General features: G+C 36.5%; 1 protein-coding gene across 3 annotated transcripts in view; it reads right to left on the bottom strand.

The window, feature by feature from the left end:
• Positions 1-14,147, bottom strand: part of LOC111875812 (oxysterol-binding protein-related protein 6) — an 85,694-nt gene that overhangs the window by 20,389 nt on the left and 51,158 nt on the right. For all 3 annotated transcript variants that reach the window (XM_023872354.2, XM_023872355.2, XM_033750232.1), the window contains exons 11-14: positions 11,085-11,301; positions 7,926-8,107; positions 6,957-7,169; positions 3,297-3,414 (exon numbers count right to left, since the gene is read on the bottom strand). In XM_023872354.2, coding sequence (XP_023728122.1) covers positions 3,297-3,414; positions 6,957-7,169; positions 7,926-8,107; positions 11,085-11,301 — 730 coding nt within the window. The remainder of the gene's footprint in view (positions 1-3,296; positions 3,415-6,956; positions 7,170-7,925; positions 8,108-11,084; positions 11,302-14,147) is intronic.

The following is a 14,147-nucleotide window of genomic DNA, read 5'->3' as shown; positions in this document are numbered from 1 at the left end:
AGTGTTCAACAATCTGCCACAAAGTATTAAAAACTTGGGCAATGATACTAAAAAGTTTAAATCAGAGTTAAAGAATTATCTACATGCTCATTCCTTCTACTCTTTAGATGAATACTTCAATGTAAATAGAGAATGATGTAAAATTAAGTTATATTAATTTTTAAGCTAAAATTGCCTGTACTTATGTATGTAACCTTTTGACTTGTTCTGTATTCAAAGGTACTAACCTGCTTAGGATTTATAGAATGTAAATAAATTCAATTCAATTCAATATGAAGATGAATTAATATATTTTCATGAGACTGTCACAGGTTCCTGACAGTTTCAGTCTAGAATTCCATTACAGTGGAACCTCGCTTAAGGAGCACCTCATAACAAGTAATTCGCATGAACAAAACAAATTGTACAAAATGACTCGCTTAACGAGCGACGTTTCGCATAACGAGTGACGAGAGGGGAAGTCCTGGTTTGTGCACTTGCTACATCAGTCTGTGTTTAGCACTCGTTCTGCTAGAATCTTAGTGTCGCTTGTGATCACACATTTTTTCAAACTTGTGTTCAGACATATTATTTGTGATTTTTTTGTGCAAAGTTTAATAACCCTTGCAAAAATGTCCCCGAAAAAAAAATCAGCAAAAAGACAGCTATAAGAGAATAAAAATAATTATAGAAATGAAACATAAAATCATTGAAAAACAAGAACGAGGTGTGAGCGTGACTGATCTAGCACGCACATGCAGTCGGTCTACATCAACAATTTGTACGATTTGGAGTTGCATTGTGTTTCACAGCAAGAAGTTGTGGAGGAGAGTTTGTCAGAGGAGGAGGTAACAGCAAAGCAACAATCTTCTGGTGCAATAAGAGAAATGCTGAAAGCATGGGAAACTGTTGCATCGTACATTGAGAAGCATCACCCTAATAAGGCAGTGGCTATGGGTGCTACAAATTTATTTAATGATAATGCTGTGTCACATTTTCACCAAATTTTGAAGTGTTGGCAAAAACAAATGTCTCTAGACAGCTTTCTAGTAAAAAAGAATTAGATATGTATCATAAATAATAAACTAATTATTTTGATTTATAATTTTCTTTGAATAAACATTATACATAAAATTTTGGAGTACTTTTTTCAGCATGGAATGCATTATCGTATTTTACATTAATTTATATGGGAAAAATTGTTTCACTTAACAAGTGTTTCATATTACGAGTAAGATTCTGGAACGAATTATGCTCATTAAGCGAGGTTCCACTGTATATAAAATAGCTTACTGTAATTTTATAATCTGTACTCCTCATTAAATATTATCGGGGTCATCAAAACTAGGAGTGTGAGATTGTAGGGCATATAGCACACATGGTGAAAATGAGAAATGCATATAAAAATGCAGCAGAAAACCCAAAGGAAAGAGACTACTTCAGAGACAATTCCTGGATACGAGGATAGTATTAATATTGTTGCATGTTTGCTAGGCAATGCGGCAAGAAATTTTGTGGGTTTCGGATTTGAAAAAAATTTTCTTGGACAGTCACTTTTACACTCACAGTTATTCACAACTTATAACGTCGTCAGATGTTTCTTCTTCACGATCACAACTTCTTGCACCGCTGATTTTGGTGAGGTCTTCTCTGTATCTCTGTAATCTCTGTGTAATCTCTTCTCTATAATCTTTTCGTATCACTTTCTATCTCGAATCATTGTGATCTCATCATATCACTTTGTATCTCAGCTCGTTGTAATCTCTTCGTATCTTGTAACCTCGTCTCAATTCTGACATGGTCTTCCTTTATACCCTACTGTAGGACAGACTGTAAGACACCTTGCTCAAGGGTTCTGTTTCACATGTTCTCTCTGCTGGTAGCTAGTGGTGTGTTTCGTTGTAGCTGTAACTTCTTCTTGGGTGGCCTTTCTATCTGTTTCTGCCTCTTCTATCTTGGTTCCGTGGGTTCTCAATTCTTCTTGCATGGACTTCAAGAGTTCTAATATTTGTTCCATATCTTCAATGTAATCCAACCACTTCTTACAACAAACTGGGGCGTATTTGCTTGTGATTATGGTCCAATACCTTGTTCCCGAATCCGAGCCTATCCCACTTCTGACACCAGTTGTCGTGTGTTTGCTAGGCAATGCGACAAGAAATTTTGTGAGTTTTGGATTTCTAAACAAATATTTATTGGACAATCACTTTTATACTCAGTTATTCACAACTTATAGCATCGTCGGATGTTTCTTCTTCACTATCACAACTTCTTGTACCGCTGATCTTGGTGAAGTCTTCTCTGTATCTCTGTAATCTCTGTATAAACTCTACTCTATAATCTTTTTTTATCATTTTGTATCTCGGCTTGTTGTAATCTCTTCATATCTCCTTGTGATCAGGCCTCACTTCTGACCTGGTGTCCTTTATACCCTACTGTAAGACAGACTCTAAGACACACTGTGCAAGGGTTCCATTCTCTATAATGTTTTCGTATCATTTTGTATCTCAGCTGGTTGTGATCTCATCATATCACTTTATACCTCAGCTTGTTGTAATCTCTTTGTATCTTGTAACCTGGTCTCGATTCTGACCTGGTCTTCCTTTATGCCCTACTATAGGACAGACTCTAAGACACCTTGCTCAAGGGTTCCATTTCACAGGTTCTCTCCTCCTGTAGGTAGTGTTTTGTTTCATTGTAGCTGTAACTTCACTAGTTAGGTAGCGTATTCTCTCATTGCTACAAGTTTTCCTAGCCGTTGTCATGCAACTGCCTCGAACAATTCGTGGGTAACAGTGGAAACTCCACTGTTAGATGGCTGGCCACTGTATAGCAATGGATGCGTTCTGATTCCTAGGCGTTGCGTAGGAAATCAACTCTGATCTCCTATTCCATTCCGGATTACTGGCAGCATGCCACAATATTAATGGAAGAGCATTGAAAGGTTGTGGATTGGATTTAAGTGGCTAAGGATGAGGTGATGGAACACCTCTGAACATGGCAATGAACCTTTGGCATATAAAAGCAGAGGAAATGTTTTGACCAGCTGCATGATTATTAGTGTCTCAAGTACTCTACTGTTGGGCGTCACTAAATCTAAAACAAGAGAAATATATGAAAGGGCCAAATAACTTCCTGCTAATCTGAATCTCATATGCTTGCTCCACATTCCAGAAGGAGTGAACAACTTACAGATTATTGCCCATAGGTAAAGTTAACAGGTACTACAGGTATTAAAAAAGTAATAAGTTTAAGAGTATTATAAAATCTTATTTTCAAACACTTCCATTTATATTTGAAAGTACAGTTCTGCTCACCTGTTGGCTGGAACTCCATAGACTTTCCCCAGAATTTTGTCTTGATCCTAGCATCCTGGCTGAAAACAAAGTTTCTTGATTCTGCATAGCACACACTTATAGGTGGATGGTGGCTCACCTGATAACAAATCAAACATGTATATTTCACGGGATCATTGCTGCATATGCATATGTGTATGTATGTACATATTAAGCTCCTACCATGACGAACATGTGACCACACTTTCTGACTGACTGATTGATTGATTGATTTATTTAACATCCATAACTGTTACATTATGTACAATTGGACAAGTCAGTTTTATAAATAAATATACGAGATTAAACATCACATCAAATGACTAATAATATAAAAAAAACCATAGAAAAATAACATAATAAATCCTTTAAATATGATAAAACAGTGGATGAGTATAATAAGGCAACAAGCTAAACTATAAATTACATGCAATATCTAAAATAAATTACCTAAGTATCTTTATTAAGCTAATTCTTGTAAAAATATTCTTGAAGGGAATAAAAAGCTTTGCACAACAAGTAATCCTTTAATTGACGCTTAAAAACCTTGAACTCTTGAATACTTCTTATTTGAGAGGGCAAGTTATTATACAATCTTATTCCCATGTTAATCACACTCCTTTTACAACGTGAGGTGTTACATGGTTGGACATACAAATTCTGCTTATGTACTGTGTTATAACCGTGCACATCTGAATACGAGATGTTATATATCCTATTTTTCCTTAAAAAACACAACGTCTCAAAGATATACAATGAAGTTAAGGTTAAAATTTTAAATTCACCAAAAAATTCTCTACACGATACCCTGTTATTGACTCTTTTGATCAGTCTTAAACATTTTTTTTGGATTTTAAATACAGTTTGAATGTCCTTTTGACCACAGCCCCAAAAAATAATACCATATCTCAATAAAGATTCAAATTTCGCAAAATACACACTTCTCAAAATTGGAAGACTGACCAAATCTCGTAAGGATTTGATAAGATAGATGGTTTTGTTTAATTTTTGAACTAAATGGTGAATGTGAGAGGACCAACTTAAATTCTCTGTAATATATATACCTAAAAATTTTAAATTAGCTGTGTATGTTATTTTCTTATTATTCAAATAAAGTTCCGGTTTATCAATTTGACGGGGACCACGTCCCTGAAAAAAGAGTGCTTTTGTCTTTTCAATATTAATAATAAGATGATTTACCGCGAACCAATTTTCTAATTGATGCATAGAAACTATAGTTTTATCATTTAAAGATTTAAGATTTTTGTCAATAATTAGTATATTGGTGTCATCTGCAAATAAAACAACTTTCGCTTCATGAACAGCTTTAGGCAAATCGTTTATAAACATTAAAAACAAAAGAGGTCCCAGAACCGAACCCTGAGGAACACCGTACTTTATTTCCTTACACGAAGAGGAGAATGATTTTTGATTTGGAGACTTGGCATCAACATGGTCAATTTCTACAAACTGGGATCTACCCGTAAGATATGATCTCATCAAAGAGAGTGAAATTCCTCTAAACCCATAAAGTTCCAATTTAGCCAACAGTAATTTGTGGTTTATCACATCGAAAGCCTTGGAAAGATCCAAAAAAATACCCAAAGCAAAAAACTTATTGTCTAATGCTTTCTGAACATCCTCAATAAATGATTGCAGTGCTGTATGAGTTGATTTATTTTGTCTAAAGCCATTTTGGGCATCAGATATCAAATTATGTTTATTTAAGAAATTCACTACTCTGTTATATATTAATGTTTCAAAGATTTTAGAAAAAACAGGTAATAGTGAAATAGGTCTATAATTAGATAATTCTTGAATTCGTCCTCTCTTATGAATAGGGCGAACTTTGGCAATCTTCATCTGATCAGGAAAAATTCCAGTACAAAGAGACAAATTAAAAATAAATGTTAAAGGTTTACAAATAGGTTGAATACTAAATTTTACTAACTTTTCTGGGATTTCGTCATAGCCCGCGGAGAGTTTACCTTTTAGTTTACTAGTCACACTAAGTACCTCATTTTCTGTAATTGGTACGAAAAAAATCGATTTAGAAAATGGAGTAACTTTACATGCTTGGTCATACTTAGGTTTTTGATCATTTAATTGGTTTACCATTTTTCCTGCAATTTCAACAAAAAAAGAATTAAAATGACCGGGAGTGAGGAGGGGGTCTAAGTCAGTCATGGAGTCCACATCCGAGGTTTTATAATTTATTTTAAAAGCTTTCCCTGATTCAAAGTTTATAATTTGCCATAACGCTTTAGAGCGGTTTGTTGATTTTTGGATGAATCTGTCATTTTCTTTTTTACGAGCATCTGCTAACACGTTCTTATAAATTTTTTGATACTTTTTTATATAGTTCAAAGAATGCCTAGGAAGAATCAACTTTTTCTTTAAGTAACATAGAAATTGAAGCCGCTGTCTAGAAACTTTTATCCCTTTAGTAATCCATCTGGATTTGATGTTTTTTACATTTCCAACTTTTTTTATATGAAACATGTTCAGGAAAAGGTCCCGATACTTGTCTAAAAAAAGACTATAAGCTTTGTTTACATCAGTTTGGTGATACACCTCATCCCAGACTTCCCTTGTTAACCTCAAGTTAACCTCTGCACTCCTGCTGTATAGTACACCAATAGGGAGAGCCACTGATTTGACAGACTGGTCAGAGATGTGTGGTAATTCAACACATTGATTCTGATGATGAAGACAGAGGGGATCTCTGAAATGCTGGTTTCCAATTCAACACTAACAAGGCCAATTGCCTGAGATTTTAGCACATTCATTTGCTATTAAGGCTTCAAATCTTACATAATATATTGCAAGTTCTGAAAGCAAACTGATCAGAAAAGTGGATGGATCTAGGACATGGAAAGTATTATAAAGTATAATGAGGAACTTCATGACCTGTAGAGTTCCACTACTGTTAATACAATACTCAGCCTAACACAAATGCAAACAGAATTTCAACACAGAAATATAACAGAGAGCATCTATTTGGAGGACTATGAAAGAATAAGAGGATAGTACAAAAGGCCAACCAACTCTGTCCAGTGTGACTACAGAAGATCTTTCTATTTTCAATCTTTTTTTCCTTACATGTTTCGGTCTTTATAGACCATATAAGATATAATATGAGACCATACAGATATATGATTGATAATAGAAAGATCTTCTTTAGTCACACAGAACAGAGTTGGTTGGCCTTTTGTAGTATGGTTAGTGTGATGGACCAGGATGAAACAAATCAGAAATAAGAGGATAATATTAGAACTTACTGTAGTGAAATAAGTTCTTAAGATATAAACTAGACTAAGCTAGTTTTGACATCAGCTATAATGAATCTTCAGCTTCTGTTATCACAGAATTAATTTCTTACTATATATAGGTATCCCTTGATCTGTGGAGGTAATTCATTCTATGAAAACTGTTAGTAAGATAAAAACACTTAAATCAAAAATTAAATTTCCATCATTTTGCATGTAAAGTGACTGAACTTACATAAGTTGTTCACTCTAGAAAGAATAAAGTTTATTCAATGAAAAATAGGTACAAATTAACATGCTTTGTTGTAATGAGAGTGTGTGTAAATTCAGTGTAAAGCTACGGAAACCACCTACACATCTCATTAACTGTTACCTGTTCTGCTATGAAACGGAAACCCTTATCCTCTCGTATACATTCGTATGTCTCTCCTAATAGGGGGTTGAATGGTTTGCTTCCTGCCCGAAAATAGGAAGAACCATAACCTGATACTGCAAATGCTGCAATATATACCATTCTCTCATATGGATCATCTACATCTGCAGCTTTATCCAGAAGTTCACTGTACTCCAGCTCTTCACACATGCGCTATCAACAAAGAAATGTTTGCTCAGAACCGAAGCTGAGTAACATAACAGGTGTAGGCAGAAAGCTATTTCTTTTTATGCACATGCACAAGGCCAGGCATATTCCAACATTATCATGAGATTTGCTTTCCTTCACATTCTCCTTTCTCTTCCTCTAACACAGAAAAGAAAATAAAAGCCTCATGATGCAATGTGTTGGAACAAAGAAGACTCAGTAATACATTATGTAAGCTTTGTTACATTCAGTTCATATACAAACAGGTATTGGCTTAAACTGAATTCCAAGATGTTAAACACTGCAACCTGTTTGTACATATCACACACCGAAATGTGTTCTGGAAATGTAAAAATTATGATATTTAATAAATTAAAAAATGACAAACAACATTACACAAGCATGAAACAGTAACAATTAATATTACAAAAGAAGGATAACAAATGGTACAGTTGGGCAGTATGTGGGTTCTGATTGTGTAATGAGCTCTTCACAGTTCATATAAACAGAAAATGGGCTGTCACTAGTACTGTCATCTGAGATGTGATGGATGTAGTCTGCTACATGTCTACCAACACAGGTAAACTTGTAGCAGGCTACTTAACATCACATTCAAGAAGACACAGTCACTGCTGTGAGACCCTCAAGTCTAGCACTTTACATAGAAAGAAAAGAAATGAAAAGGAAGGAAGGAAGAAGAAGAATACAGGTATTAAACCTAAAAGTTGCACAAGGGGGTGTGGCGGTAACTGTGGACATTACCTGCAACATGTTCAGAGGTTCATTTAATGCAACTGGCATTGAGACCTGTGACAGATCTTTGCCAATGTTTTTGCACAGCAGGTTCCACAGAGACAGCCCTTCAGTGTCAGGTCTTGGTGATGGCAGTTTGGTGCGCCGTCCTGTCATGCACTTCATACTGGAAGCCCCAGGGCCTCCAACCACTGTAAATATGTCAAAGTGTACTATAAAATGCATGGTCTATCTTATGCCTTACAGTAGTATGTAGGCATTAAATTAATATACATACATATTAGCTGCTGGTATTGAGTACTGCAATTAAACAGAGAGACATGTAACACATTTTATAAAAATGAAATGTGCATATAATGAACATTTCACAAAATCATTGGATTAAAGAGCATAATAAAATCCCAATAATGCATACCAGTTAAGAACTTCAGTATTTATCATCAGGCTGTGACTTTTTAGCATATGCACTGTTTCTTTCTGTTTTCTATCTCCTTCTATCACCTCTCCCCTTTTCTTCTTTTCCTTTATTTCACTTGTACCTCAGTCACGTTCCCTCCTCTCCCCCATACTCCTATCCTTTTTATTTGCCCATCCTACTGCCATTCCTGTCACCGTTCCTTTCTCCCTTTCCTCTGCATTAACACAGTTCAGGCAAATATTGCTCAAATTGTATTATAATTATATAAAATGTGAAAGTATGCACATGTGTTACTGAAATGAAGTACTGGGGCCAACAGTTAATGCCGTCAGGCACTGAAAGTAACTATATACTCTGAGCACAAACAAATAGTGAGCAACATTTATTACATCTGATAACAATTCGATGTTCTCTCTTTCAGCCAACTTTACTTTCAAGGCAACAAAGCAGGCTTATGAGATTACCATGTTTTGTCAATGTGTCTCCCTCCACCTCATTTCAACTTCTGAAATAGTTTGCCCATTTTCACAAAATTTGGTATGTATGCTGTGCTGTCAGAGACCTCCCTCAACCTTCTACTTTTCATTCTGCCATCACATGGCAGATGGTGAAGTTGTGGGGTGGGAGGTACAATAGCACCACTTAATCTAGTATCCTGAAATGATGATGTATGGTATATATTTTTAAATAAACAACTTTTGTTTTACACAACTTCTTTTTGTAGAATGTAAAAATAACATATGACCACATGACAATTTTCTTTAGCTACTAGTTTAATGCCGGTAACTAATAAGTCATTAAAGCTAGACATGTGAAATTTGGTAGAGAGATGAATTATTAACATGCTTATATATTATGTAAGAAACATAGTCTGAATATCACCAATGATGGTGCAAAACTCTGAGGATATAGCCAACAAATTTAAACATACTGTATGTGTATTTAAGTAACAAGTTCTTAAAAATATTAACCTTTAAGAGACAAGCCATTTAAATTCCGGTAATGGCTGCGGGCCGGAGTTAATTTAAATGCCCGCCATTGTAGAGTAATAAAAATTGTAATCATGTTACTCAAAATGCTGCGATTTCTACAATTTTTGTGATAAACGAACGAAATAAACGCTACTTTTATCTAGAAAGAATATAGAATCAGATATTGTAATTTACTGATTTTAGAATCTGTAAAAATTGTTACACTGATTCCAAAAAAAAAAAAAATTTCCTCAATTTTGAGCGTCTGTCCACAAAAATGCATAAAGCTTCTGCACAAAACATTTCTGCAGTATAAATGCATGCCGCTGATATTCTCTCTTACTATGTCTTATCTGGCGAAAGAGGAGGAAGTTTGTTTGTACTGCACATTCTCCAGTCACGTCGGCTTCCTGTATACACGAGTGTGGGTGATTTCTTATCCTACTTTGTCCTTATGAAACTCTGCCTGTTTACACACGTATGTCGGACTATCCACACAGAGGCACTCTTCTTGGAATATCCCCTCATTCCCCTTGCTTCCACGTCCCTTCAGAATAAACTGTAACGCATTCTGAATGGTGTGATTTACAAGCGGCCTCTCAATTTCGGCTTCTTCCATGTGAAATTGGGCCATGGTGCATAGTTGAAATTGTGATGTTTTATAAGCGTTACAAATAGAGATCACTCGCCATCACTGGCCTACTTCCTGCTAATACGGGACAGATGTTGCGTGTGTGCGTTTCATGTGGAAAACAGAGTTACATACGGACAAAGTGTATGAATTGCGACGCCGGATTCTGCATTCAGTTACATGCAACATTCAGTTAGATGATGCAGGTTGGAAGACAGTCTACTTATAAAGCTGGTGTCCAAAAATAATGTACCGCATTCTGATGGTGTGATTTACGAGTGGCCTCTCAATTTCGGCTTCTTCCATGCGAAATGGGGCCATGGTGCATAGTTGAAATTGTGATGTTTTATAAGCATTACGAATAGAGACCACTCGCCATCACTGGCCTACTTGCTGCTAATACGAGACAGATGTTGCGTGTGTGCACTTTGAGTGGAAAACAGAGTTACATACGGACAAAGTGCATGAATTGTGTCGGACTCTGCATTCAGTTACATGCAACATTCAGTTAGATGATGCAGGAGGGAAGACAGTCTACTTATAAAGCTGGTGTCCAAAAATAATGTAAGCAGAACAAGAATTTCTATCTTAAAATTAGATATTAAAACACTGTGTGCATGCGTGGACTGCGAGTCACCATACTGTGTCTTTTGGCCATTCGGCTTTACTTTAAAGGTCCCCATACGGTGTCCTTCGACTCATAAAGGTTAAATAAAATAACAATAACACTATATCTGTAGGATTAGCAACTTTTTGCTTTCCATCTGAGAGAAACATGCCATTACCTAGCCTCAACCCTACAAACACATGCTCTTGCACGGACACATACATAAAAATAAAATAATATCTTATCATTTTTTTAAGGCACTGACCTTAATATAGTTGTGTTGTGACAGTTTTAATAAAGAAATTGAATATCTTATCTACTAATTTTCAACAGCACATTAAGGTTTCACTGGAAAACATACCAGGCTGCCCACATAATTTTAATTCCTGGTCCCATACAATCATAACAATGAAAACTTCATTGTACATACAAGCAGATATTTTAAAAGCATAATACTCTTTCCTGCTTTATATAAACTTTTGTGGTTTTAACAGAAACAGGTATTGCCATTACAGCTAGGAATAAACAGGATGACACTTACAACTCTGGGCTGGTGTGTACTCTGTACCCACTTCACTATTCTCACTGCTAACACTGCCCTCTTCACTGGAGATGCTACCTGCTTCAGATGATGTATCACTACCATCACGGCCTCCTTGTCTGTCCTGATGTAACTGATACTCTTCAGCATCAAAGAATTCAGATGCACTAACACAAGACGAGCTGTACGATAGAGATGCATGAAGAGGCCTCTGAAGCTGAAAATAGAATAATTTATCTATGTTATCATAAAAATTAGATTTATTGAAGTCCCATCTGAATGGATTCCTCTGCAGAACATATCAACATATGTAAACAAATCAAATTCTGTCAATATTCCTTTAAGTGTCACAAACAAATCTCCCATTCCACATACACAAAAATAGGTTGGCTGTCAGGAAGCAAAGCTATATGAAAATGCATTAGTTTAAATAAAACAAGGAATGAGTGCAAAAAATAAAGATCAATGAAGTGAGAACAGAGTAACACTATACATGCTCCCCAGTATAATCACAAATAAAACAGGACAATTACTAAAATAATTTAACATTTATGGATGGTGTAGTGGGTATAGTGATGGGCTACGGGTTATGGACTGGGTGGTCAAGGGGTCGGAGTTCTAGTCCCAATAGGGGCAAGATTTTCTTCCTCTCCATGTCACTCAGAACAGTTTTGGGGCTGACAGCCTCCTACCCAATGGGTACCAGGGTCTCCTTCCCTAGGGGCAAAACAGCCGAAGCGTGAAGGTGACCACTCACTTCCAACTTGTGCCGAGGTCAAGAATGTGTGGATCTATACATTCACTCCCCCTTGTCTTCATGGCACAGTGCTTAATTACTTAAGAATATGGATGAATTTATCTGAATTATAAACTAAGCAATGTTTAAGCAGTGTTTATCACATTGCGGACCGGTCGCATGATATCATGCTTTTCCCTTTTTTACGTGGTGGACCGGTTGCATGATATCATGATTTTAGGACACGTTAGGTTGCAACATACTATACCTTGCTCCTTTGCCATGCAGCTGTATGGCTACAGAGCAATAAAACTCCAGAATGTTTGCTTAGTATTCAGTAACATGACCTCGCTGTTTTCTTAATGTGCTCTAAAGGAAAATGCTTTGCCTGTCTTCAAGTTGTATGTATCAGCCAGTAGTTAGTGGTGGAGTATGGATCAAGGACAAATTCTTCTCCGATGAGCTAGCTTACACGCCTTGTGAGACGTGTAGTGATGGTGACTCAGAGAGTGGTAGTGACAGGGGCCAACAAAGAATTGTGGCCACAGACAGTCAAAGTGACAGTAGCTCTTATGAAAATGCGGGTAGGACAATTGCGGGGACAGCAAAAATTCTAAAAAATCACAAAAATCTAAACCCTGATTCGAAATTGAAATACAAAGCACTTCTGATGAATGTGGCAAAGGCCTGGGCTACAGACCAGATGGTGGTGGCAGAACCAGAGTCAGACAGACTTAGTGCGACCTAGCCCATCAACTCCCACCCCACGCAGGCCTCATGTGGACACCCCTGGGTGACTCTCGGGTGATATGCAGAAACATACTCTTGTGAAAATTGTGAAGAGTGAACATGCCAAGGGGAAGCATCCTTCTAGACAATGCCATGTTTGCACAGTTCACAAAAAAAGGAGTATGATTGTCTACATTGCAAGTTCTGTGTAATGCCACTTCACAGAGGGGAATGTTTCTAGAAATATTGCTCTCAAGCAATTCTAGGAGCATTGGCAAGTGTTCTCCAAAAATATTAGTTCATAAAATTAATTAGGAGATTTTATATTAATTTTTAAAGTGAACAGTGCACAAGTTAGGATAGTAGGTTTAATAATGCCGGTCCCCAGGGTGATTTAAATATTAAAATCGCCAGCCCGCAATGTGTTAAAATGAACATCAGTTACATACAAAAAGATATAACAATACAATGTTATAATGAACCTTAATAATACATTTTTAACTGAACAAAGTATTTATCACATGAGGAACTGTACCAGAACCTCTTTATTCCATGGGTTTGTCACCTGCACATACCCATATGAACTGCACTGTATGACAAGTGGTTTGAGCATGGATATATTCAAATAACAGATCTGTTAAAATCTCAGATGTATTGCTGGTTACAACAACAGAAACAATGTACTTATCATATTTATATAGTGGGTAAATATTATTCCCATATTATATTTTATGTGCTATTCACAGGTAATGGGTATTTTGTCTCTCAAACAAAGAAGAACCTAAGGGAGAAAAGTGTACGCACTCTGCTACCAGTAGATCAATCAATCATGTATGCTGGCCCCCAGAACACTTATTTTGTGGATGAAGTTACCAGTGGCAGAGCACATTCATTTTATCATACTGACGGTTTTCACTGCAGCAGAATGACTGAACTGTGAACCCAGCATTCATACCCTGGGCAGGATCCAGCAACTGATTACAATGGCCTATGCTGTTTCACCACACACTGTACTGCTACCTACACAAGACCAATTAACCTTTAACGGCCGAATGTTATAATTATTCGCATCAAGTAGCAAGCCGAGCTGGCCAAATGTTATAATTTTTAGGGACAAGCCACGTGCTTCCTTTGTGAGTGCTGGCAGTTTGACCTTGGGTTTGAAACCCAAACAAACTCATGAACGTTCATGTCAGATGTTTATTTGTTAGCTCTGAACAATGAAATCGTTTATCAGGGTACTGGTTTCGAAACTATTTACGTTTAGATATGACTGTTTATGACCTGGTGAGCCAATAGAGGTCAGCTTTGTTTTGAGAAGTTAGAGGAGGAAATATTCGTAAGCACTTTCATAGCAGTGCTGCCAGAGCTTTCAAGGAAGTGTGGCTCATTGAGGGATTGGTTTGCAGTGTTGAATTCTCAGTTAGGACGTCAGTGGCGGATTTTCTATATTTTGTTAAAAGTTAGTCAGTGTCAGACTCCTATATTTCTTTTATATCATTTTTATTGTGTATCTCGGAAGTGGTATAAATACACTGAGCCAGTGTTACTTTGTGCGTAAAGACATCTTCGTCACTGTGACTTTCGGTATCAGTGGC

The sequence above is a fragment of the Cryptotermes secundus genome, unplaced genomic scaffold, assembly GCF_002891405.2.
Source record: "Cryptotermes secundus unplaced genomic scaffold, Csec_1.0 scaffold1799, whole genome shotgun sequence".
Taxonomy (NCBI): Eukaryota; Metazoa; Arthropoda; class Insecta; order Blattodea; family Kalotermitidae; genus Cryptotermes; species Cryptotermes secundus.
The sequence above is the reverse complement of the archived record's forward strand: the minus strand, read 5'-3'. Positions and strand labels throughout refer to the sequence as shown.